Genomic DNA, 26,854 nt, shown 5'->3' with positions numbered 1-26,854 from the left:
ACTCGGCTCGGTCCTCCGCTGGTCATACAGATAGCGTTTAGAGTCTTCTGACTGGCCAGGCAACAATGGTCCTTTCATACACAACAGGCATACACAATACAATGGTCACAGGGATATGTCTCTACATTACAGAAAAGGTCATAGGTGGATTTGAAAAGGTGGGCGATGTCTTCCCCAACTGCTCTTGTGGGTGGTATCCTCTGGATTCCCGCCGCATATGTAATTTACAGTAAATACAGTTAATGTTCATATTCTACTTTTGTACATAACTATACGCAGGAACAAGCGATCTTTCTCTAACCAACACCGGAATGTTACCCTCAAAATACCCTACAGCTGGATACTAGACATCACCTTCCAACCTTTATCTGACCCTTCCTATCATGCAAAGGCGAATCTCTCTGTCCAGGAACTTTTTAAACTAATAATACTCGCTGACATGGTCTAGGGGAACTATATCTACAATATACACTATTTGGGTTAAATATATAATGTTCTAATAACCCTCTATTCGCTCACAAACTCTACCGTAAATGCGCATACCACGCGCCAAGGCGCATGGCCGTTGAAGCTCCGTTACGCAAAGTGCGGATATGCGCACGCACGGCAGAGCGAGTGCACGCGCAGCGGGCATGTGCATGGGGTTAGTATGTTAGGCATGCATTACAATATTTTTCGACTTTGACAGTCCAACCTTTGGCAGTCAACAATAACTGCCACTATCTAAACATTAAACGGAAAAATATACAATACAATATCTATAAATGATTGAGTGGTAGGAGGAGATGAGTAGGCGGGAAATGTATGGCCTAGTGGGACAGTAAAAGCATGTATGTATGAAATTCATGTCTGAGGGGCATGTATCATCGTGCCGTGCACGTTCTAGATAAGCTTCAAGGTATTGCGAAGTATACATTAAATCCTTCTTATCCCGTATTAAGGGTCTGTAAGTGGGCCAACAAACACTACCGAGCTCTTTTCGGCTTCTTGTTCCAACAAATGGAGTGCACATTTAGTTGATGATACATGGAGGGGGAACATATGTGAATGTAAGTATGTGGATATCACCTGTCGACTATGTGTGATACTACCTGAAGGTTGTAGAGATGAAGATAAGACACGTATCACAAATACATTCACATAACATTTGTGCAATCGTTCTTGGGTGTTGGTTGAAGTCTTGTCCGAATGGGTGTATCCTTGCTGTGGGTGATAATCAAAAGTCTTTAAAAGTCTTTAGAATGTTCATCAAAGTCTTTAGAATGTCCATCAAAGTCTTTAGAATGTCCATCAAAGTCGTCTTCCGAATGAATGTATTTTTCTTGAGGGGAAAACAAAGGAGAAACGGGTGAAAGAAACGGACCGTGGAATCACGTCTTATCACAACATTGTCTCGATTGATGGGTCATAAATTAAATCAGTTTGTTTGACAATGCCCCCGCTCCTCAAACTCATCACTTTGGTACTACGCTTGCGCCGCGTTAAAAATCGAACACATCTAAATATCAAACCAATCATTACGATGACTCCCAGGATACAAAGGAGAAACTTTCCTACACTCACGATAACATTTTGAGCTCATTCTCCTAAACCTGAGAACCAATTGCGTGGGTTCAACCATGAAACCCAGCCGGTCAGTTCATTACGCACAGAAGTAAGGGTAAGGTTGTGTCTCCTTCGGAACTCCCATTTCAATTGCAAGATATCGTCCATCTTTTGATCTATAACCTCGGTTGGGTCATCAGTGCTGTTTGTAATGTACGTGCAGCACTTCACACCATACTGAGTTGCTAGGGTGACACAGTACCCGCCTGTCACCGCTGTGATGTAATTGAGAACCATCCTGTGCTGGATCAGTTCCGTTTTGTAAGCTTGCAACTCCCTCCCTGTGGGGCAGATGTATTAAGCCTGGAGAAGTGATAAAGTGAAAGGTGATAACGCACCAGCCAGTCAGCTCCTAATTGTCATTTTTCAAACCAAGCCTGTGACATGGTAGTTAGGAGCTGATTGGCTGGTCCTTTATCACCTTCCACTTTATCACTTCACCAGCCTTAATAAATCTGCCCCTGTATACCTGAAGGTGTCATCATACATCTCGGTGATATTATCTATCAGGTTCGCTAGCGCATGAATATACCTAAAATTTATAATTCCTCTGGTGGTACGGGTGATATCTAACGCGAGTAGGAATTGAATCCCGGTGGATTCGTGGATCAAATCAGAGGCTGCGTGCTCTGTCCTATCTATAAGGTGTCTCTTAACGATGTGTTCATAATGAATGTGAGTGTAAGGAGCTTGAGCATTGCGGTGAACGTCTTTCATTTATTATGGGTTATGGTCATTACTTCTGGCAACACTCTTCCAATGTAACACAATCCCTCTGAGTTTGGGGAAAGCCACTTATACGCCTTCCTCCCACATATGAAATATGCATCATCGGGGAGAACATATGGTACAGAATATGACATTACCATATTGCAAACCTTCCAGGTGAAAAATCCTATCCCTAACTCTCTCATCTGTTCAGTACACGTATCAGGCTGTATGATATGCGCACAGTACCCTGGAGATACTTCTCCAACCCGCATGGTCCTACTTCCTAGAGTATACCTGTACCGAAAATATCTCCCACCGTCGGCTACTTGGCGTATAAGTTCTGAGTCTACGGCTCTGTGTGAAAATGCCATGGTTTGGTTGTTCCATGTCACTTCCCAATTTCCCGGCTTTCGGGGATTGGAAATATTAAAACATACTAAGGACCTATCCACATGATATTGGTGGAGCTTCAAACTAGGAGGCCTAGAAATATTAAATTTCTTGTCCACCGGTCTCCCACCCCTTAATTCAAGTACCTCATCTATTGTTAAAGAGTATGGCACTAGTCCTGACTTGCTCTGACCTTGAGGTACTTGTGAGCACACCCAGCATTCTTTTTGGTTTAAAACCTTACCCACTAATGAGTGATAGTCACTCAATGGATGACGGTCCATGTTGATATTAAGGCTGGACTGACATCTCTGGATGCACCCGTCCTCAACTATGTTTTCACAGTTACTACAAATACAATTTTCCTCAGCCAATAACCCTTCACAGTGCCTCCTAGTTTCGTGACTACCAGATCGTTTTCTGATACTCGCCTTTGCTCGGTGAATGTGTTGCTCTTGGAATTCTACAAATCCGTCCTTGTCATCAGAACCCATTCCAGATCCTTTCTCGACCTCTCTGGTACTCTCACCGACACAGACTGCTCTGGTCAGCAACAGGGTCAACAGGAAAACCCAGAATGCAGTCTCTTGGGGTAAGTCCATCTTGCTAAGGGGAGAGAAAAAAGAGCAAGGAAGAGGGTAAGGAGGGTAATGGGAGATGGAGAAAATAATAAAAAGGAAAGAGAAAATTTTGTGCGACAACCGCCTCTGGTCTTGTAGTTCTCTGTGCTCAGGTGCCGTGACAACAGTCCTGCCTCTCAACCTTCCCGGAACAAGCACTCCAGTGATACGATTTCCTCTACACTCTGCTCTCTGTCACGGGCTTTCTCTGGGTCAGCAACCTTCTTACAGTGGGACGAGTGGACCCAAGTCTCTCTCTCGGCAACCTTCAATGCTGTCGTGCTGGTTAGTAAGACTTGGTTCGGTCCTTCCCACCGGTCAATAAGGCAACCTGAGCGTAGAAAATTTCGAATCATTACATAATCCCCAGGTTCAATGTCATGACAATTACTGTCTGGTAGGTCAGGAATCACCAGCTTTAGATTGCTGTTTTGATTCCTCAACTGCTTGCTAATCTTATCCAAATATTTTACAGTTACTTCGTTATTGCATTTCAAATCATCCTGGGGGTCATTCATTACATGGGGTTGTCGACCAAAAAGAATCTCAAAGGGTGATAGGTTAAGGGGGGACCTGTGAGTGGTTCTGATGCTGTACAATACAAGTGGCAAAGCTTCTGGCCACAACAATCCAGTTTCAGCCATCACTTTGCTCAACTTGTTCTTAATAGTGCTGTTTACTCTTTCCACTTTCGCACTCGCCTGTGGGCGGTACGGAGTTTGCAGTTTACTATTAATTCCCATTAGTTTGCACATAACATGAAAGACTTCACCTGTAAAATGGGTACCCCTATCACTTTCAATTATCCTAGGGATACCATATCTGCACACAAATTCCTGCACAATTTTCTTTGCAGTAAACGTAGCAGTATTTGTGGCAGCCGGGAATGCTTCTACCCAATTTGAAAACACATCAAAACAAACCAACACATACTTTAAATTTCTGCAGGGTGGCAACTGTATGAAATCAATTTGTATTACCTGAAAAGGGCCGTCTGTTGGCGGGATATGGGATGGTTCTGTTGGTATTGACTTTCCAATATTCTTCCTCAAGCAGATAAGACATGTCATTGCTCTCTTACCCGCATGAGAAGAGAATCCTGGCGCACACCAGTAGGCTCTTACCGGTTTACACATACCCTCTTTGCCCAGATGAGTCAGACCATGTGCCGCCTCAGCTAAACTTGGAAGGTATGCTCTGGGGGCTACTGGCTTACCCTGTCCATCTGTCCAGAGTCCTGAGGACTCCTGGCCATACCCTTTTGACCTCCAGACTGCCTTTTCCTGTGGAGAACACAAATTTTGCATTTCACTTAATTTTTGTGTGTTGACGGTATTGAATACCATCAGTTGTGTGATGTCTGTCTGTATAGGGGTGCTGGCTGCTGATTTAGCAGCTTCATCTGCCCGGCTGTTACCAAGTGACACTTGGTCTTGACTGTAAGTGTGGGCTTTGCACTTGATAACAGCCACTCTGTCTGGTTCTTGTATCGCTGTTAGAAGTCTCTTGATGTGGGTCGCATGCGCCACGGGTGTGCCAGCTGCCGTCATGAAATTTCTGAGGCGCCATAGGGCCCCAAAATCATGCACTACTCCAAAGGCATACCTAGAATCTGTGTAGATATTGGCTGATTTACCCTTAGCCAATTCACATGCTCTGGTTAGGGCGACCAGCTCAGCAACTTGTGCTGAGTGCAGTGGGCCCAGGGGTTCCGCTTCTATGATACCTTTGTCATCTACGACTGCGTATCCAGTACACAAGTCTCCCGAGTCCGTCTGTCTGTGGCAACTACCGTCAGTGTAAAAAGTAAAATCTACGCCTTCCAGTGGGTTGTCACTAATGTCGGGTCTTGCAGTGAAAGTTTGGTTCAGATATTCCATACAATCATGTGTCAGTTTCTGTACTAAATCCTCCTTCACCATCACTCTCATCCCCACCCTTTGTGCCTGTCCAGGCACACCTGGGAGATAAGTTGCAGGATTTAGTGCGCTGCATCTCTTTATGGTGATGTTTACAGGGGCCAATAGTTCTAATTCCCACCTTGTAAACCGTGCTGATGAGACATGTCTGGTTTGGGCAGAATTCAGTAAGGCTGACACTGCATGAGGTGTATGGATGGTCAGGTTGTGCCTTAACACTACGTCTTCGCTTTTACTCACTAGCAAAGCCATCGCTGCAACACTTCGCAAGCATGTGGGGAGAGACCGTGCTACGGTGTCCAACTGTGCACTGTAGTAGGCTACCGGCCTGCTGGCATCACCATGTCTCTGGGTTAAAACACCTGCCGCACACCCAGCACTCTCCGTACCGTACAACTCAAAGGGTTTCCCATAATCTGGCATACCTAATGCAGGTGCCTGTGATAGGCACTGTTTGACTCTCTCAAATGCCAGTTCGGACTCATCTGTGTGCGAAATCCGATCTGGTTTGTTTGAAGAGACCATCTCTTGTAAAGGTAAAGCTAGTATGGAGAACCCTGGGATCCAGTTTCGGCAGTACCCACACATTCCTAGGAAAGTGCGGATCTGTTGCTGGGTTTGTGGCAGAGTCATGTCGCGAATCGCCTATATTCTATCAGCGGTGAGGTGTCTCAGTCCTTGTGTTAAGCAATGTCCCAAGTATTTCACTTTGGTCTGGCACAACTGTAACTTATCCTTTGAAACCTTGTGTCCCGTATTAGAAAGGTGAAACAGAAGCTGTTTCGCGTCTTTCAAGGACGATTCGAGTGAATCAGAACACAGCAGTAAGTCATCTACATACTGTATTAATACTGATCAGCTCTCAGGTTGAAAGGATTGTAAACAGTTATGCAAAGCCTGGGAGAAAATACTTGGGCTATCAATGAAACCTTGGGGTAGGCGAGTCCAAGTGTACTGTACTCCTCTGTATGTAAATGCAAACAAGTATTGGCTGTCAGGGTGCAGAGGGACCGAAAAGAAAGCAGAACAGAGGTCAATGACAGTGAAAAATTTCGCAGTAGGAGGAATTTGCATGAGGATGACAGCTGGATTTGGCACTACGGGGAATTGGCTCTCAACTATTTTGTTTATCCCCCTTAGATCCTGCACTAGCCTGTAACCCCTCCCCCCACTCTTTTTCACAGGGAAGATGGGACTATTGGCAGTGCTGGACGTCCTAACTAGAATGCCCTGTTGTAGCAAGCGCTCTATGACTGGGTACACTCCTAATTCCACCTCTGGCTTCAGAGGATACTGTGGGATTTTTGGAGCTATCCTACCATCTTTTACTTGCACCACTACAGGAGCTACATTTGCCATCAATCCAGTGTCTTGTCCATCTTTGGTCCAGAGGGATTCCGGTATCTGGGAGATCATTTCCTCTACCTTGGATGGGCACCTGTCTATAACAGCAGAGTGTGACATTAACCTTTGTGGAGTGTCTAACATATCCTGCACTTCCTGAACGTGATTCTCGGGTATATCTAAGAAGACACCCTCAGGAGTACAATATATGACACACCTCATCTTGCACAATAAATCTCTCCCAAGTAGATTAGTCGGAGCCGATGCAGCTAGCAAAAAGGAGTGCTTGGTCTGCAAAGGCCCTATCGTAATCTCTGCTGGTTTACTTAAAGGATAGTGTTGCACTACTCCTGTTACCCCCATTGCTGAAATTGTTTTACCCGTGGTCTTCATACCTACCGTTGAATTTAACACTGACCTGGCCGCCCCTGTATCTACAAGGAAAGGTAGTGATCTACCAGCTACATTAACTGTAACCTCGGGTTCATTTCCAAGGCTAGCAATCAACTTTTCTGGCTGCAAACTACAGGTTTGGCCTAACCCCTATTGTAAGTTGTGACCCTCCCGCAGCGCGCTGGCAGCTACAATATGTGAGGGTGGTAGCTGAGAATTCCCAGAGGTCTGCCAGTCCTTCCTAGGTTGGTACCTCCTTGTTTCCCCTGCATGTGGCTCGTAATTCCTCCTATGCGGTCCCTGATCCCAATTTCGTGTGTCATACTGTGAGTCATGTTCTGGTCTAGGGGGTCGATATACCTTATGTGGGTCTTTAAAATTACAGTTCCGTGCGTAATGTCCTTCCCTCTGACATTTATAACATTTTATTACATACGACTTACCATCAGGGGTCTGGGGTTTAGGCTGATGTGGCTTCGTTGTCAGGGCTTTTATACTCTGTCATCAGCTTATCCCCCTGTGACTCCCTGTGCCTAATGATGTTCCGATGATGCTCAATAGCGGACTCTCTTAATGCAGCCACCGAGGTACCTCTCCAGTTAGGTTGAGTGGTTTGTACCCTTGTTCTCAACGTTTCCTTCAAGCCGTCCATTAATACGGACACCGCTACCTCCCTATGATGTACATTTTCCTTAATATCCGCGACCCCAGTGTATCTAGCCAGTTCCTGCAGTGCTCGATGGAAATATTCAGAAGCAGTTTCACCTTCTTTTTGTCTAATGGAGAAGATTTTATTCCACTTGATAACAGTTGGGAAGTATACTCCTAATTGCAGATTGATCTGTTTTACGTTCTCCTGATTGTATTCATCAGTGAGAGGTACCTCTGCGTCTAATTTACAGTCAGCAATGAATTTCACAGGGTCAATATTGGAGGGCAAACATGCCGTAGCACTGTCCGCCAATCTATGTTTGTGGGTTCGGTGGCGTTAACTAGTTCTCTAATAAACCTCTGACATGCGGCTAGATCTTTTCTGGGATCGGGAAATTCAGACATAATTGTCCTCAATTCTGTCCAGGACCAGGGGCAATGCATAGCAATGTTCCTGACGGGAGTGATTCCCTGAGCGTCAGTCTTCCCATTGGGGATCACCCTGACAGGATTTAGTTCAATTACATCATTCTGGGTTGCTTCTACAATGTGAGGTGCAATTGTCTCTGCATAATGTACTGTACCGTACTTACCTGTGGACACGACCTCACCTGTCCCTCCGCTAGGAGCCTTTGCTACTGCTCTTACTGGTTGGGCCGTGCCCACTTGTGTGTCTTGTATGGTGGCTGCTAGAGAGAGTGTCGATATCGTGCTGGGCTCATCTTCTTGGTCGCAGTCCTGAGGGAAGTTTAAGATGGGATACAACTTGCACGGGTTAGTATTAATACATTTATTAAGTTCACTCTTATCATATATTAGTATGCCATTCTCTGTAGCCACTTTCTCTCCTGTAATGTACGGTGGTGGTGCATTTGCTATCCGTTTCCTGCTAGGGTTGAAACCAGCTGTTTGAGCTAATCCCGTTTGCATATCACCATCCTGTTGCCATAAATGTAAACAATCTGTATGTCTAATCCTTTGTTTTCTGGATTTTATTAGACATATCCTTCTCCTTAAATTTTGCAACACCTCTGGACTAAAACTGCCTACCTTAGGGAATGGTTCCCTATCTTCCACATTCATATGTTCCCATTCATTGCATAAAACCTCTGCGTGTGATCCATATTTCTCACACATTATGTACCTCATCGACCCCTTGTGCTGCGGAATATCAACCTGAACCCTGGTTGATCGTCCCTTACTTGAGCAACTGGCCCCCATTCTTTGCAGGTATTGCCTTCTCAGCTAATTCCTACAAAAACCAAAATACTCAGTGGTAAGGCGACGGTGAAAGTTCTCAGAGCGCTCTCACCCACTCACGCCCACGTTGGCCAATACACCTAAGCACTGTCCTCAGCACCGGTCGTACCCAACCTAGGGCCCTATGTAACCTCTATTTACTGAGAGTGTGTGGGAGTGACTTACCCTTCCCAGTAAATATCGGTCGTTGGAGATTTCCTGAGTGACCAGCGAAACTCCCTTAAAATAAAAAACTGTTACACAAATCACGTTGCGTGTGCTACAATTAGCGTCTATGATCCCGCAATTTTACGCAAATGGCGTAATGGGTATCAAGTTGAACTAACTATTGCACAAACTAACGCGCGGTACAATCGCACGGCGTATAAGTAACTGTTACTTATCCGCTGTACGACCAATGGGATAGATTTTCAGGCTGCGAAACCTCAGCCGGAGCTTTTCAGAACAGGCCTATATGGGTACTACGCTAACCCCCGGGGCTGCGCTCTCACCGCTGACCTTTTAGGCCACGGTATTCAGAGCTTCGCTTGACTTTGTCAGCGGATTTCTGACTTCGCTGACCTCTTGGTCTGCTGTTATACTAATTGCTCCTTTATACCTTTAATCAATGTTAACGTGAGAAAGCCACTCCCACGCCACCAAGTGTCCACTCACCTGATGTGGTCTCTTACGGGATCCCGAATTCCCTGGGTCCACAAAACCTTTATTGTTTGCACACTCACGCTCGTTCACTCATATACACTTTGGTTTTTCTGTACAGAAAATTAACTTTCATTCAGATAAAACAGCCTTAGTCTCAGAGGTGACACAGTAAGAGAATGTTCTTTTAAACTAAATATTGGAAACTGAACAAATTTGTGCTATTATCGCGTGGCTACCGTCTCGCCTAAACTGAAACAATGCTAGTGTGTGATTCGTATTTAGTGGGCGTACCTGTACGCACGTTGCCTAGACACGCCACGTGTGTAGGCCTTTACGTTGCGTACGCAGTCCCGAACGTTGTCCGAGACACGTGTACAAAGGCCGTACGTCCGCAGTACTACAAATCCCACACTTCTATAAATGTAAGCGATATTTAACTATAATCGCTCACTTAACACTACACACAGTTTCCACTGTATCAACCTTTACAACTAGGCCAGGCTGTGTGTGCGTCTTACACTTACTCCCTTAAATATTAACTCTATGTTAACTAAATAGCAACAAATTTTCCAGTACAGGTCAAAATAAATCTAGTAATCAGTGATTATGGCAATGGTGTGAGCAGATATGCAAAGTGCAAAATACAGGTGTATGCGTGTGTTGCGTGCGCATTTGGCGCCAAAACAGAAATTTACAGATTTTAAAAAGAAAAAATAGCTTTTGCGTTCTTACCTTACGGATCCCTCCAGCATCCCTTCAAACCATGCAGGGCAGACGCTTATTTAATCAGCACTTATTATATCCCCCAACCAAGAGAAGGTTTACAGGGGATACCTCTCCGCCCTTTGCTGATAGATAAAGTCTGCGAAAACTCTGCTAGGCTGCGGGTATGAGAAGGAACCGGACGAGCACCCAATTGATAATGTTGATATTATCTTAGACCGCAAAGCTATACCCCTGAGTACACAATTACCGTTGAGCCGCTAGACTACGTGCACGTGCTACGCGCTTTGTACACTATTTGCGTACAGAGTCCCGCACGTGGTACGAACGTCACGTACACACGCCGCGCTGAGTGTACGGAGTACGCTCAGCGTGTGCACACACAATAGATAACCTTTAGACCTTGTTAATGATATAATGTAATGATATGCTTACACTTTAAACCCTTAATAGTAAAGTACTGCAATGATGTTATACCTTTGAACCTTAAGTAGCGCTGACGGTATAAAGTATCCGCAGTGCGTACACCTTATCAATGCTTATACACCTTATACAGATAAATCAACTTTAAAGCCCATGCAGGAAAGTGAAAACACAACACCGATTTGTAATTGAAACCACCGGGTTCTAAGGCCACAGTGGATTGATTCCAAAAGATAAAAAACAATACAATTTATACACTACAGGCTAACAAGTAAATCTAAACAGAATAATGGCTACAGAGAATGTACGTACGTGAGAATGTTTCGCAAGCGCAACCCGGCTCGGTCCTCCGCTGGTCATACAGATAGCGTTTAGAGTCTTCTGACCGGCCAGGCAACAATGGTCCTTTTATACACAACAGGCATACACAATACAATGGTCACTGTAATCTCATTGTTCATTGGACACAGGGATATGTCTCTACATTACAGAAAAGGTCATAGGTGGAGTTGAAAAGGTGGGCGATGTCTTCCCCAACTGCTCTTGTGGGTGGTATCCTCTGGATTCCCGCCGCATATGTAATTTACAGTAAATACAGTTAATGTTCATATTCTACTTTTGTACATAACTATACGCAGGAACAAGCGATCTTTCTCTAACTAACACCGGAATGTTACCCTCAAAATACCCTACAGCTGTTACCCTCAAAATACCCTACAGCTGGATACTAGACATCACCTTCCAACCTTTATCTGACCCTTCCTATCATGCAAAGGCGAATCTCTCTGTCCAGGAACTGTTTAAACTAATAATACTCGCTGACATGGTCTAGGGGAACTATATCTACAATATACACTACTTGGGTTAAATATATAATGTTCTAATAACCCTCTATTCGCTCACAAACTCTACCGTAAATGCGCATACCACGCGCCAAGGCGCATGGCCGTGGAAGCTCTGTTACGCAAAGTGCGGATATGCGCACGCACGGCAGGCATGTGCATGGGGTTAGTACGTTAGGCATGCATTACAATATTTTTTGACTTTGACATGTTATTAGTAAGAACTCCCACCCCAACAAATAAGTCTACTGCCCACTTGGTCGCCAAGCACTCCTATTCTACAGCTGAGTACTTGCGTTCCCTGGGCAGCCGTTTCTGACCTAAGGTAGAGGATGGGGTTTTCTTCCCCTTCTACCATTTGGAAAGGACTGCCCCCAATCCTGTGTTTGAGGCATCTCTCTGAAATATCAATTGCTTCTTGAAATCAAGAGCCTGTAAAATTGGCCCTACACATAAGGCATGCCTTTAATCCTGCCTTGCAGCCTCTGCATTACTTTGCGACTAAGACACATTTTTGTGGGAAAAAAACACTAAAAAAGATGTTTGGCACTACCTAGTCACACGGCACTCACACGTTCTCTGTAACTCGACTTGTAGTGCACGGAGCAAAGATGTTAGAGGACACATCTGTATTTCACCTCCACTGTTCAAGTGGCACACTTCTCAGGTTTAGCAGTAAATCCGTGTGCCTGTAAAGACTGTAACAGTACCTCTACGCTTGCAAGGTGGGACTCCCACTCAGAACTATATATGACTACTGTATGTCGTCTAGATATGCAGTTGCATATTCTCTGTGAGGTTGCAGCAACTTGTTCATACAGTAGCTTTCTGGAAAGTTGCTGGAACTCAATGAAAACCAAATGGCAGCAGTTTGTACTGAAATAATCCTTCAGGAGATGACTGTTTTGAGTTTAGCAGCCTCAGTCAAAGGAATCTGCCAATACCCTTTTGTCAAATCTAGAGTGGGGAGATACTAGCTGTTTGCTAGGTTCTCCGCCAGCTCGTCCATCCGGGGCATAGGGTAGGAATCAAACCAAGAAACATTTAACTTGCGAAAAATCATTACAGAATCTTAAAGCACTCGTTTTAGGCACTAAAACAATGGGATTGTTCCATTCGCTGTTTGATTCCTCTATAATCCCTAGGTGCAGCATCTCCTCTTCTTCCTATTTTACCACTGCGCGTTTTACCTCAGGTATACAGTATTGCCTCTGTTTTATTACCACCCCTGGAGGAGTAACAATATCATGCTGGATGATTTGGGTTTTTCCTGGAATGGCAAAGAATACATCTTAGTACCGTGCCACTAAGATCACCACGTCCTGTTTCTGGCTAGGTTTAAGGGTCACTGCAATGGGTACCTGACATTCTGGGGTTTTTTTTGCCACTAAAGCGTGCTAACCAGCACTATTTCCAAGGCTTTAACAGGTTTACATGGTAGATTTGTACCTTCTTCCTTCTACCCTCCTGTTGAACCCTATAATTATCAGGTCCTACTGCCTCTATGACTTCATAAGGGTCTTGCCATTAAGAATTTTAATTTACTTTTACTGGTGGGCACAAGAACCAGTACCTTGTCTCCCAGTTGACCACGGTCACGTCAGAATTATTTTTTTGAAGCTGTTGGGCTCATTCAGGAGTGGCGCAATTTGCCTTACACGGCCATACAATTGGGACACAAAGTGAATGTTAGGTTCTAGATATGATTGCTGTTGCCACCCTTCTTTTAACAGATCTACAGTAAAAACCCTCTAGGTTGCCTCCCATAGAGGAGTTCAAAAGGGCTAAACCCCATAGAGGATTGTGTCACCTCTCATAATGCAAACATTAAATAGGGTAGGAGTAAGTCCCAATCTCGCTTTTCTTCAGACACCGACCTTTTTATCATCGGTTTAAGGGTCTGGTAAAAAGTTTCTACCAGGCCGTCTGCTTGCAGGTGGTAAACTGAGGTAGTAATCCTATTCACCTTTAACAGTCGGCACAAATCCTCTATTAATTTAGAGACAAAAGGTGTACCTTGGTCCATTATGACTTCTTTCGGTATTCCCAGACAGGTGTACAGTGTCAATAATTCCCAGGCAATGGTGCTAGATTTCATATTCAGTAGTGGTATGGCCTCCGGTAATCTGGTGGCATAGTCCACTACCACATATTGATGCTCTCAAGCAGATTTCTCATCCGGGCCTATCGGGTCCATACCAATTCTCTCAAAAGTCACAGAAATGACAGGGAGGGGAATCTGGAGCCCACCTGGCCGGGGCGCTGTCTTCTGGCACACTGGGCATTCCAGACAATGGGAGTTATTCAGGTCACATTGCTAATCGATGCGACTGCAATAACCCCGTTGGCAGCACTAGTGTGCATGCTCAGATCCTGTCTTGCGCGTGCACTAGCAGTCAATGCGGTCTGATTGTGGGGTATGTGGGGAAAATGGGGGCGGGTCGGCTACAGTTTGAGGGTGACTGTATGACATTGCACGCAGCTGCTCCGCTCAAGAAAATGGTGGCGGTCTGTCTGCATATGCAGCTTAGGGGATCGTACACAGTTGCTGCGACTGCTGTTAAATTGCAGTAGAAGCCACTGGGCAGGCCACTTATCATGCTGGGCGTCCTTTCCCTGCAATGGGCGGCCCCCAGCATGCGATAGAAAGGATTTCAGATTCTGGTAAAAAGCAGGATCTGCAATCCTTACTGAATAACCCCCAATATCTTTTTACTGCGGCATGAATACCAGGCCAAAAGTACCTTAACTGTATGCGCTGGAGAGTTTTCTCCTCCCCTTAATTGCTACTCCATAGATGCATGTTTGCCTTCCCTAATACCAACTGCTTGTGTTTACGGGGTACTAATAACTGGTCTAACCTTTTAGCCTGCAGAGAGGTTAAACAGTACAACAAGTCATTTTTCAAAATTAAATATGGTACACCTTCTGGTGGCAAAGCAGCAACCACTTAATCTTTAACTACAACCACATTTTCAAAAGCATTAATCAGATTTCTATCATCTTGTTGATCTCGGCCAAAGTCTTTTTAAAGACACTTGCTCACCACCAGGTGACTACTGGGCTTCACTCTTTTTCCCTCCTGCGATTCACTGAGCAAGGAAGATTTCACGGTCGCCATGCTCTGGTAACCCATGGTCATGCCACATAATCACCTCCTGCAGCAACAGAATATCACGGCCCAGGATCAACGGATAAGGTGGTCTGGAGGTCACTGCAGATTCCACCTTCACTGGCTGGCCTTTTATTATTAGGGTCATGACACCCATAGAGTGGGAATAGAACCTGTGGTGAGCCACCGAGCCCGCTGCATGGCGAGCGCAGCAAGCCCGCAAGGGGCTTCGTTTCGCTCACCGCCAGGATCCCGACTTCCAGTCACCCAATCCCAACCTGTGTCCTGCAGTGCGTCTCGCTGCCGCTGTGGGTGGATCCATGTAGGATTTGCTGCAGATCCCATACAGCAAATTTATTCCCTGTTTGGGCGCCACATGTGACAGAAATCAAACAGGGTAAAGTCCAACAGTTTTTTTTATTTCTACCTCTGCAGTTTACAGATAAATATGCAGGATTTGTAGGTCAGGTTTACAGGCAGATCTCGTAACAGCAGATAACAGTTCAAATACTGGTAATCACAAACAGTGCATGTTTCAAATTGCTCCTAACGTAACACCACACTCCCACCTATCGCCTTGGCACTAACTACCATCAGGAGCAATGTCTCTGTTCACTGAAAACATACTTAGGCAGATTATAGCACCTTAAAGGCAGATTACAGGTGCTGTTAGTTAATTAGCCTAGCTTCTGTCTGACAACTGAACCCTTTAGTCCTGCTGCTGCTGATCTGCTAAACTTGGGAAATCCTGATGTCCTACATTAACTCCATGTGGAAATATGCTGTCCCTGCCACAATATATATATTCTATTTCAAATTTTTCACAAAACACTGTTTGTATTGTATATCTGAGCGAGTCATATATGTAAAAAGGCAAAAGGAACAGTGGGGCAGATGTATTAACCTGGAGAAGGCATAAGGAAGTGATAAACCAGTGATACGTGCATGGTGATAAAGGCACCAGCCAATCAGCTCCAATATGTAAATTAACAGTTAGGATCTGATTGGCTGCTGCCTTTATCAACTTGCAGATATTACTGGTTTATCACTTCCTTATGCCTTCTACAGGTTGATACATCTGCCCCAGTTATAGCTCACTTATTTATGTTTTTATGTTTCTGTATTTCTTTGTAGATGAAATTATTACAGATGGTATCACCATTTACCTTCTTAGTTCAATTGACCAACTACTACTTTATGCAACAGAAGAAAGAATTACATTTTTACCTCATTATGATACCTTGGTGAAAAGTGGAATGTATGAATATTATGCTAGTGAAGGGCAAAATCCATTACGTAAGTATTTGTTTTATGAACTGATAATCTGCAGAATTAAAAAATATGCATACTGTATGTATTTATACCCACTATACTTTTTCCCAGGTACTGTGAGAAACGCACCTCGTTATGCTTCTACCGTAAACCTACATCTAATGGTTTTCCATACCTCATAACTTTTGAATTGCTCTATGCGGGATCTGCTGTGCCTCAGGTTCGGCCGCGGCTAGAAAGGGGCAGGGGTTTCAAAAGGGTGTGGCTTCAACCGAAGGGGGTGGTGCGTTGCCACATGAAACGCCCCCCATTTTTGTAATTTGGGGGCGTGCTCAGTGCTCCCTGAGCACCTGGGCAGTCCCCGCCTCAGCACGGCATCTAATTCAGTTTTGAACTCCCTATTGTCACCCCCCCCACCCCACCCGTGGGACACTGCGACCCGCGAGTGGGACATTGGGACAGTGTCTGAATAGCGGAACAGTTGGGAGGTATGGCTTTATATGAAATATTAAGTAAACAAAATGCACACTATCTGTTACAATCTTAAAGCAGCAATCCTATACATGCATTTTATTTGTTCTCTCTCTCAGCATCTCGTGTGATGTTGGTATGGGACTCAAGGTCGACACCACTTAGGTCGAAACCTGAAATATGTCGACATGAGCAAAAAGTCAACATGAACAAGGTCGACATGGAAAAAGGTTGACATGAGTTTTATATGTTTTCTCTAACGTCCTAAGTGGATGCTGGGGACTCCGTCAGGACCATGGGGTCTAGCGGCTCCGCAGGAGACAGGGCACAATAATAAAAGCTTTAGGATCAGGTGGTGTGCACTGGCTCCTCCCCCCATGACCCTCCTCCAAGCCTCAGTTAGATTTTTGTGCCCGGCCGAGAAGGGTGCAATCTAGGTGGCTCTCCTGAGCTGCTTAGAATAAAAGTTTAAGTTAGGTTTTTTATTTTCAGTGAGTCCTGCTGGCAACAGGCTCACTGCTACGAGGGACTTAGGGGAGAGAAGTAAACTCACCTGCGTGCAGGATGGATTTGCTTCTTAGGCTACTGGACACCATTAGCTCCAGAGGGAGTCGGAACACAGGTCTCACCCTGGGGTTCGTCCCGGAGCCGTGCCGCCGACCCCCCTTGCAGATGCCGAAGTTGAAGAGGTCCAGAGGTCCAGAAACAGGCGGCAGAAGACTTCCAGTCTTCATAAGGTAGCGCACAGCACTGCAGCTGTGCGCCATTGTTGTCAGCACACTTCATACCAGCGGTCACTGAGGGTGCAGGGCGCTGGGGGGGGCGCCCTGGGCAGCAATGTATTATACCTTTTTTATGGCTAAAATACATCACATATAGCCCTTGAGGCTATATGGATGTATTTAACCCCTGCCAGATCTCACAAACTCCGGGAGAAGAGCCCGCCGTTTTAGGGGGCGGGGCCTATTCTCCTCAGCACACGGCGCCATTTTCCTGCTCAGCTCTGCTGTGAGGAAGGCTCCCAGGCTCTCCCCTGCACTGCACTACAGAAACAGGGTTAAAACAGAGAGGGGGGGCACTTATTTGGCGATATGATTACATATGTGAAAATGCTATAAGGGAAAACACTTGTATAAGGGGTTGTCCCTGTATAATTATAGCGTTTTTGGTGTGTGCTGGCAAACTCTCCCTCTGTCTCCCCAAAGGGCTAGTGGGGTCCTGTCCTCTATCAGAGCATTCCCTGTGTGTGTGCTGTGTGTCGGTACGTGTGTGTCGACATGTAGGAGGACGATGTTGGTGAGGAGGCGGAGCAAATTGCCTGTATTGGTGATGTCACTCTCTAGGGAGTCGACACCGGAATGGATGGCTTATTTAGGAATTACGTGATAATGTCAACACGATGCAAGGTCGGTTGACGACATGAGACGGCCGGCAAACAAATTAGTACCTGTCCAGGCGTCTCAGACACCGTCAGGGGCTTGTAAAAACGCCCATTTACCTCAGTTGGTCGACACAGACACAGACACGGACACTGACTTCAGTGTCGACGGTGAAGAAACAAACGTATTTTCCTTTAGAGCCACACGTTACATGTTAAGGGCAATGAAGGAGGTGTTACATATTTCTGATACTACAAGTACCACAAATAAGGGTATTATGTAGGGTGGGAATAATCTACTTGTAGTTTTTCCTGAATCAGATAAATTAAAGTGTGTGATGATACGTGGGTTTCCTCCGATAGAAAATTATTGGAGGTATACCCTTTCCCGCCAGAAGTGAGGGCGAGTTGGGAAACACACCTTAGGGTGGATAAGGCGCTCACACGCTTATAAAAACAAGTGGCGTTACCGTCTCCAGATACGGCCGCCCTCAAGGAGCCAGCTGATAGGAAGCTGAAAAATATCCTAAAAAGTATATACACACATACTGGTGTTATACTACGACCAGCAATCGCCTCAGCCTGGATGTGCAGCGCTGGGGGGGCTTGGTCGGATTTCCTGACTGAAAATATTGATACCCTTGACAGGAACAATATTTTATTGACTATAGAGCATTTTAAGGATGCATTTCTATATATGCGAGATGCGCAGAGGGATATTTGCATTCTGGCATCAAGAGTAGATGTGATGTCCATATCTGCCAGACGATGTTTATAGACACGACAGTGGTCAGGTGATGCAGATTCCAGACGGCACATGGAAGTATTGCTGTATAAAGGGGCGGTCCATCGGACCTGGTGGCCATGGCAACAGCTGGAAAATCCACTTTTGTTACCCCAAGTCACATCTCAGCAGAAAAGGACACAGTCTTTTCAGTCTCAGTCCTTTCGTACCCATAAAGGCAGGCGGGCAAAAGGCCAGTCATATCTGCCCAGGGTTAGAGGAAAGGGAAGAAGACTGCAGCAGGCAGCCCATTCCCAGGAACAGAAGTCCTCCACAGCTTCTGCCAAGTCCGCAGCATGACGCTGGGGCCATACAAGCGGACTCAGGTGCGGTGGGGGGTCATCTCAAGAGTTTCAGCACGCAGTGGGCTCACTCGCAAGTGGACTCCTGGATCCTACACATAGTATCCCAGGTGTACATTGGAAATTCGAGACGTCTTCCCCTCACAAGTTCCTGAAGTCTGCTTTACCAACGTCTCCCTCCGACAGGGAGGCAGTATTGGGAAAAAATTCACAGGCTGTATTCCCAGCAGGTGATAATCAAAGTACCCCTCCTACAACAAGGGAAGGGGTATTATTCCACACTATATTGTGGTACTGAAGCCAAACGGCTCGGTGAGATCTAAAAGATTTGAACAATTACATACAAGGGTTCAAATCAAGATGGAGTCACTCAGAGCAGTGATAGCGAACCAGGACGATATGGTGTCACTGGATATCTGGGACGCTTACCTACATGTCCAAATTTTGCCCTTCTCACCAAGGGTATCTCAGGTTCGTGGTACAGAACTGTCACTATCAGTTCAGACGCTGCCGTTTGGATTGTCCACGGCACCCCGGGTCTTTACCATGGTAATGGCCGAAATGATGATTCTTCCTAAAAAAAATATGGACGCTTTCCTGATAAGGGCAAGGTCCAGAGAACAGTTGGCGGTCGGAGTAGCACTATCTCAAGTAGTTCTACGACAGCACGAGTGGATTCTAAATATTCCAAAATCGCAGCTTTTTCCGACGACACGTCTAATGTTCCTAGGAATGATTCTGGACACAGTCCAGTAAAGGATGTTTTCTCCCGGAGAAGAAGGCCAGGGAGTTATCCGAGCTAGTCAGGAACCTCCTAAAACCAGGAAAAGTATCAGTGCATCATTGCACAAGGGTCCTGTGAAAAATGGTGGTTTCTTACAAAGCGATCCCATTCGGTAGATTTCACGCAAGAACCTTTCAGTGGAATCTGCTGGGAAAATGGTCCGGATCGCATCTTCAGATGCATCAGCGGATAACCCTGTCTCCAAGGACAAGGGTGTTTTCTTCTGTGGTGGCTGCAGAGTGCTCATCTATGAAAGGGCCGCAGATTCGACATTCAGGACTGGGTCCTGGTGACCACGGATGCCAGCCTGAGTGGCTGGGGAGCAGTCACACAAGGAAAAAATTTCCAGGGAGTGTGATCAAGTCTGGAGACTTCTCTCCACATAAATATACTGGAGCTAAGGGCAATTTACAAGGCTCTAAGCTTAGCAAGACCTCTGCTTCAAGGTCAGCCGGTATTGATCCAGTGGGACAACATCACGGCAGTCGCCCACGTAAACAGACAGGGCGGCACATGAAGCAGGAGGGAAATGGCAGAAACTGCAAGGATTCTTCGCTGGGCGAAAAATCATGTGATAACACTCTCAGCAGTGTTAATTCCGGGAGTGGAAAACTGGGAAGCAGACTTCCTCAGCAGGCATAACCTCCACCCGGGAGAGTGGGGACTTCAGCGGGAAGTCTTCCACATGATTGTAAACCGTTGGGAAAAACCAAAGGTGGACATGATGGCGTCCCGCCTGAACAAAAAACTAGACAGATATTGCGCCAGGTCAAGGGACCCTCAGGCAATAGCGGTGGACGCTCTGGTAACACTGTGGGTGTACCAGTCAGGGTATGTGTTCCCTCCTATGCATCTCATACCAAAAGTACTGAGAATCATAAGAAGGAGATGAGTAAGAACGATACTCGTGGTTCCGGATGGGTCAAGAAGGACTTGGTACCCGGAACTTCAAGAGATGCTCACGGAAGAACCGGGGCCTCTACCTTAAGAGAGGGCCTGCTCCAGCAGGGGCCTTGTCTGTTCCAAGACTTACCGCGGCTGCGTTTGACGGCATGGCAGTTGAACGCCGGATCCTGAAAGGGCATTCCAGATGAAGTCATCCCTACCCTGGTCGAAGCCAGGAAGGATGTAACCGCAAAACATTTTCACCGCATTTGGCGAAAAATATGTTGCGTGGTGTGAGGCCAAGAAGGTCCCTACAGAGGAATTCCAACTGGGTCGTTTCCTACATTTCCTGAAAACAGGACTGTCTATGGGCCTAAAATTAGGGTCCATTAAGGTTCAAATTTCGACCCTGTCGAATTTCTTCCAGAAAGAACTGGCTTCAGTGCCTGAAGTTCAGACGTTTGTAAAAGGGGTACTGCATATACAGCCTCCTTTTGTGCCCCCAGTGGCACCTTGGGATCTCAATGTTGTTTTGAGTTTCCTAAAGTCACATTGGTTTGATCCACTCACCACTGTGGAATTAAAATATTTCACATGGAAGGTGAAGATTCTATTAGCCCTGGCTTCGGCCAGGCGTGTGTCAGAATGGGCGACTTTATCATATAAAAGCCCTTACTTAATTTTTCATTCTGACAGGGCAGAATTGATGACTCGTCCTCAATTTCTCCTTAAGGTGTTTTCTGTTTTTCACATGAACCAACCTATTGTGGTACCTGCGGCTACTAGGGACTTGGAGGACTCCAAGTTACTTGACGTTGTCAGGGCCCTGAAAATATATGTTTCCAGGACGACTGGAGTCAGAAAATCTGACTCGCTGTTTAGCCTGTATGCACCCAACAAGATGGGTGTTCCTGCTTCTAAGCAGACGATTGCTCGCTGGATTTGTAGTACAATTCAGCTTGCACATTCTGTGGCAGGCTTGCCACAGCCAAAATCAGTAAAAGCCCATTCCACAAGGAATTGGGCTCATCTTGGGCGGCTGCCCGAGGGGTCTCGGCTTTACAACTTTGCCGAGCTGCTACTTGGTCAGGGGCACACCCTGACTGAGGAGGACCTGGAGTTCTCTCATTCGGTGCTGCAGAGTCATCCGCACTCTCCCGCCCGTTTGGGAGCTTTGGTATAATCCCCATGGTCCTGACGGAGTCCCCAGCATCCACTTAGGACGTTAGAGAAAATAAGAATTTACTTACCGATAATTCTATTTCTCGTAGTCCGTAGTGGATGCTGGGTGCCCATCCCAAGTGCGGATTGTCTGCAATACTTGTACATAGTTATTGTTACAAAAATCGGGTTATTCTTGTTGTGAGCCATCTTTTCAGAGGCTCCTTCGTTGTTGTTATACTGTTAACTGGGTTCAGATCACAGGTTGTACGGTGTGATTGGTGTGGCTGGTATGAGTCTTACCCGGGATTCAATATCCTTCCTTATTATGCACGCTCGTCCGGGCACAGTATCCTAACTGAGGCTTGGAGGAGGGTCATGGGGGGAGGAGCCAGTGCACACCACCTGATCCTAAAGCTTTTATTATTGTGCCCTGTCTCCTGCGGAGCCGCTAGACCCCATGGTCCTGACGGAGTCCTCAGCATCCACTACGGACTACGAGAAATAGAATTATCGGTAAGTAAATTCTTATTTTTTTTTTTTGGTGTCGTTTTCTCCGTAATGTGACCGGTAACCCCAATTAGTGCACCGTGTCCCCTCACATGGCGAGCTTCGCCCGCCATGCTTCGCGCAAGGTGCCTTGCTCCGCTGCCGCTGCGCTCTGCACAGGTTACCGTTGCCAATTGTAGTCCACGTGGATCGTAAAGTATGAAAAGGAAAAAAAAATAAAAAAAGGGGAAAAATTTGAAAAACTCATGTCGACCTTTTTTTTAGGTGTCGACCAATTGGTGTCGACCTGGAGTCCGGATACCATGTAATGTAGAGGTGAGAGAGGGATTGATAGCTCGGTGACTATCCAGAGCTTCTCTGCTTATTACATCATGTCATGAGACTGGTAGTCACAAGACACAGTGAAAAGTATGCATCATTATAAATCATTAATTGCACCCTGGAGAAACAAATATAGGAAAATATGGTAAATACCAAACTTGTTCTTCCAGCCATCCATTTATTTTTCCCCTGTAATATTTAATCATAGGCCCTTACAATGAGTTAACTTCCTTCTTGAGACAGATAAAAAGAAAAAAATATGCACCCTTATGTACAGTATGTGATCTAGCTCCCTCGACCTCCCTGTGTCTCTTGCTGTCTGTAAGCTTATGTAAGTCAGGTAGTGTGTTTTCTGAAGTGCAAGGGTTAACTTCTCCTGCCCCTGTGACACACCATCTGCTTCTGCTAGCACCAGGGAGCCTACTTACTTTGGGCACCCCAGTTTGCTTTCTCCTGCAGCAGATCTGGTTGTGTACAGTACCTTAAGGAAGAAAAAAAAAAACCATGCTAGAATACATCATATGGTAAGTGCTGGGTAGGCTTAAAAGTAATAGATTCAGCAGTCCTAATTTTAGCTGCACTGGTTTTCTAATATTCTCGAAGGCTAGTCTAGTGACAAGTTTAAACTTACTTTTTGGGTATCCTTATAGAAGATAGGGGAAATAAGGATAACAAGTCACATAAAATGTCATCTGTTCAGCTTGTATTATATTTATTGTGTGGAAACTGAAGGGTTTTTGTTTTGTTAATTGGAATTCTCAGACTACAGAAATTAGTTTGCCTCCAGAACTTATTGCATGGAAGAGTGACTACTATTGTCAGTAAGCAGAACTTTTATGATAGGCCAAGGTCTCTCTTAGCCACTTGTCTGGCATGGTCGTATCAGATGCGACCACACCAGGCTGTGCTTTCCCTAAGATGGTCGCATCATATACAACCTGTTAGAAAGCTCACTGTGAGACTGCAGGAAGAGAAGCTTCGGTCACTCTGCTTCCTAGTGCACCCCCAAGTGTATACCGTGCTGCTGATCGGCTGGCCTGGCAGCAACCCCCATCCAGCGGCTGCAGACATTAGCAGCCACTGGGGAAATGTGAAAAAAAACAGCCCTCACCAGTGGCGGCTCGTACTTACTTTTAGTAGGGGGACTGACGCTACCCCTGTGCCCGGAGAGACACATGCGCAATGGATCTAGCAGGTGCCAAGACCAGCATACAGTATGTGCAGATACGGGGGAGAAGAGTGCGCATGCGCAAACACTCGGATTCTATGGACTGCGTCAGCTGCAGCCTATTAAAGCCGTATTGGGCTCCGTGAAAGGCAGTGACTGACTTCCTACAGGAAGCCAGCTCTATGTTTAACGTAGCCCGATCTGGCAGTCTTTGAAGGAAGGGACACTTCCCAATGGGACTGCCTGTAATGTCTGTGACTGACAGGTAAGACTTCTAATAGCAAACATAGAAACATAGAATTTGACGGCAGATATGAACCACTTGGCCCATCTAGTCTGCCCATTTTTTTTATCCTTTAGGTAATCTCAACCCTTTTTGAACCTTAATTCTTTGTAAGGATATTCATATGCCTACCCCAAGCATGTTTAAATTGCTCTACAGTCTTAGCCTCTACCACCTCTGATGGGAGGCCATTCAACTTATCCACTACTCGTTCTGTGAAATAATTTTTACTTAAATTTCCCCTGAACCTGCCTCCCTCCAGTTTAAGTGTATGTCCTCGAGTTTTAATACTTCTCTTCCTTTGAAGAATGTTTCCCTCCTGAACTTTGTTAGAAACTTTCAAATATACCAAAGGTTTTATCATGTCTCCCCTTTCCCTTCTCTCCTCCATACTATACATGTTAAGATCTTTTAGCCTTTCCGGGTAAGTTTTGTGATGTAGGCCATGCACCATTTTAGTTGCCCTTCTTTGTACACTCTCTAATGTATTTATATCCTTCTGGAGATATGGTCTCCAGAACTGGACACAGTATTCCAGATGAGGCCGCACCAATGACCTATACAGTGGCATTATTACTTCTCTTTTCCTGCTACTGATTACTCTCCCTATGCAACCAAGCATCTGACTTGCCTTTCTCATTGCTTTGTTGCATTGCTTTCCTGCCTTTAAGTCACTTGAAATAGTGACTCCTAAATCCCTTTCCTCCTCAGTAGTTTCCATTATAGTACCCTTGATACTATATTTAGCCTTTGGGTTTTTGAGACCCAAGTGCATGATTTTGCATTTTTTATCATTAAACTGTAGTTGCCATGTTCTTGACCATTTTTCAAGCCTAGCTAGGTCATCAATCATTTGTTTTACCCCTCCTGGTGTGTCTACCCTGTTGCATATCTTTGTATCATCTGCAAAAAGGCATACTTTCCCTTCAATACCATTTGCAATGTCACGAACAAAGATATTAAAGAGAACTGGTCTGAGTACAGATCCCTGGGGTACTCGACTGGTAACATTTCCCTCCATAGATTGCACTCCATTTACTACAACTGTCTGTTTCCTATCCTGCAACCAGGTTCTTATCCATTTAACTATTTTATAATCCACCCCCACACTTTCAAGTTTATTTAGCAATCTGCGATGTGGGACAGTGTCAAATGCCTTACTAAAGTCTAGATATGCTACATCTACAGCTCCCCCTTGATCTATAGTTTTCATTACAGAGTCAAAAAAAGCCAATAAGATTTGTTTGGCATGACCTCCCACCAGTAAATCCATGCTGTTTTGGATCCTGTAAGTTGTTTGATTTAAGATATTCCACAACTCTTTCTTTTAGTAGTTTTTCTATTACTTTCCAGTCACTGACGGTCACCGTGAAGTCAGTGCAGTCATGAACTGCATCTGGCTCACTGCCACTGCAGTCCTGCAACCCATAGGTAAAATCTGCCACTGGCCCTCGCCTTTCCTGAGGAGCTGCAGAGAGTAACATGTACCGGAGTTTCTCAGGACAGGATGCACACTCTGCAAGCTCCTGAGGGGCTGTTTGTGAAGCGGGGCATGGCGCCTTGGCTGTCGCAACCGCAGCAAGCCGCACACCCGTGACACTGCCTGAAGGTGGTCATCGTTGGTGAGTACCAACCGGGGCCCCGCTAGTGGGGTCCTCCAGTTTTACTGTGCGGCTGAATGCATGGGTGTGGCATACGGGTCCCTCCTGGAGGGGACCCACTATAGCCCTTACGTGAGACTGTCTAAATATAGTAAACCAAGCATTTATGTGAGGTGGTACATATTGGGAGACATGGCCAGTATAAATATGCAGAAGTAGCTCCGCCGCCATGGCGGGGGGCGAAGCTGCACGAGAGTTGGCTCAGCTGCATTTTGCCGCCTTCCTCTGTAAAGCAGCAGCCTCCACATCTACTCAAAACAGTCCCTGGATTACTGGTACCGGCTTTAGAGGGGGAGAGCCGCTATACTAGTGCACAATAATATCCCTCTGAGGGATTTTATCATATTACAGTTTCACTGTGTTTACACATAAAAACGCTGACCCCCTCACTGGGGCTGTGCAGTGCTGGGTGCGTTGGGGTCCTCTTTCCTGTGTCTCCTCTCACATGCAATAGGGCAGGCTTGCAATATATCTATGTCAGGCTGTGTTGTATGTGTATTACACCAGTTTTTCTGATTCACAATGGTAAAACAGAAGTCATGCAGTGTATGTAATGCTAGATTCTCTTCTACTTCATCTGGCTAAATATCATGTGAGCAGTGTAGTCAACCATCTCAGAATGCTGATTTCAATGTGGGGGAGAGTCCAGAGCCCTCCTGGTTGGGGGATATCAAAAATATGATGTCTGATATGTCATCTCAGCTCACTGCAAATGCAAATAAGACTCAGGAACTACAACAAGCAGTGGCAAGTCTAGCTGCTAAACATCCCTCCCTGTCTACTACAGGTGCACAAAAACGTACTCTACCTGTACTCCTATCAGCTACTGATGATTATATACAGGATGGGGATGATGTAGACCCCATAAGTGGGGATTCCACTGCTACCCAGGGTATTGACCCCCTCATATTGGCTTTTAGGGATGTGTTAAAGCTCCCCCTGGGGGATGCTACTACTCAGCAGTCATTTTTCCTCCCACAAGACAAACTGACAGTCACAATTCCTGATTCCAAGGAATTGGATGGCTTATTTAAAATAGCCTGGAAGACTCCAGATAAGAAATAAATATCAGGTGTCAAAATGGTTTTTGCATATATTCCCCTTTTTCCCTGAAGGCAGGAAATTCTGGGAGGAGTCTTCAGCAGTAGACGTCTGTCTCTCGCCTTTCTAAAAAGGTGGTACTCCCTGCTCCGGGCTCCTTTACGGTAAAGGACCCAGAAGATCGGAAACTTGAAACCA

General features: G+C 45.6%; 1 protein-coding gene across 1 annotated transcript in view; it reads left to right on the top strand.

Moving 5' to 3' along the window:
* The window catches only part of SMCHD1 (structural maintenance of chromosomes flexible hinge domain containing 1), an 838,152-nt gene that overhangs the window by 141,623 nt on the left and 669,675 nt on the right, over positions 1-26,854 (top strand). The window contains exon 3 of the mRNA XM_063923554.1: positions 15,770-15,931. Within this exon, the coding sequence (XP_063779624.1) occupies positions 15,770-15,931 (162 nt within the window). The remainder of the gene's footprint in view (positions 1-15,769; positions 15,932-26,854) is intronic.

This window comes from Pseudophryne corroboree, chromosome 5, assembly GCF_028390025.1.
Source record: "Pseudophryne corroboree isolate aPseCor3 chromosome 5, aPseCor3.hap2, whole genome shotgun sequence".
NCBI lineage: Eukaryota > Metazoa > Chordata > Amphibia > Anura > Myobatrachidae > Pseudophryne > Pseudophryne corroboree.
This window is presented reverse-complemented; position numbering and strand designations above follow the sequence as displayed.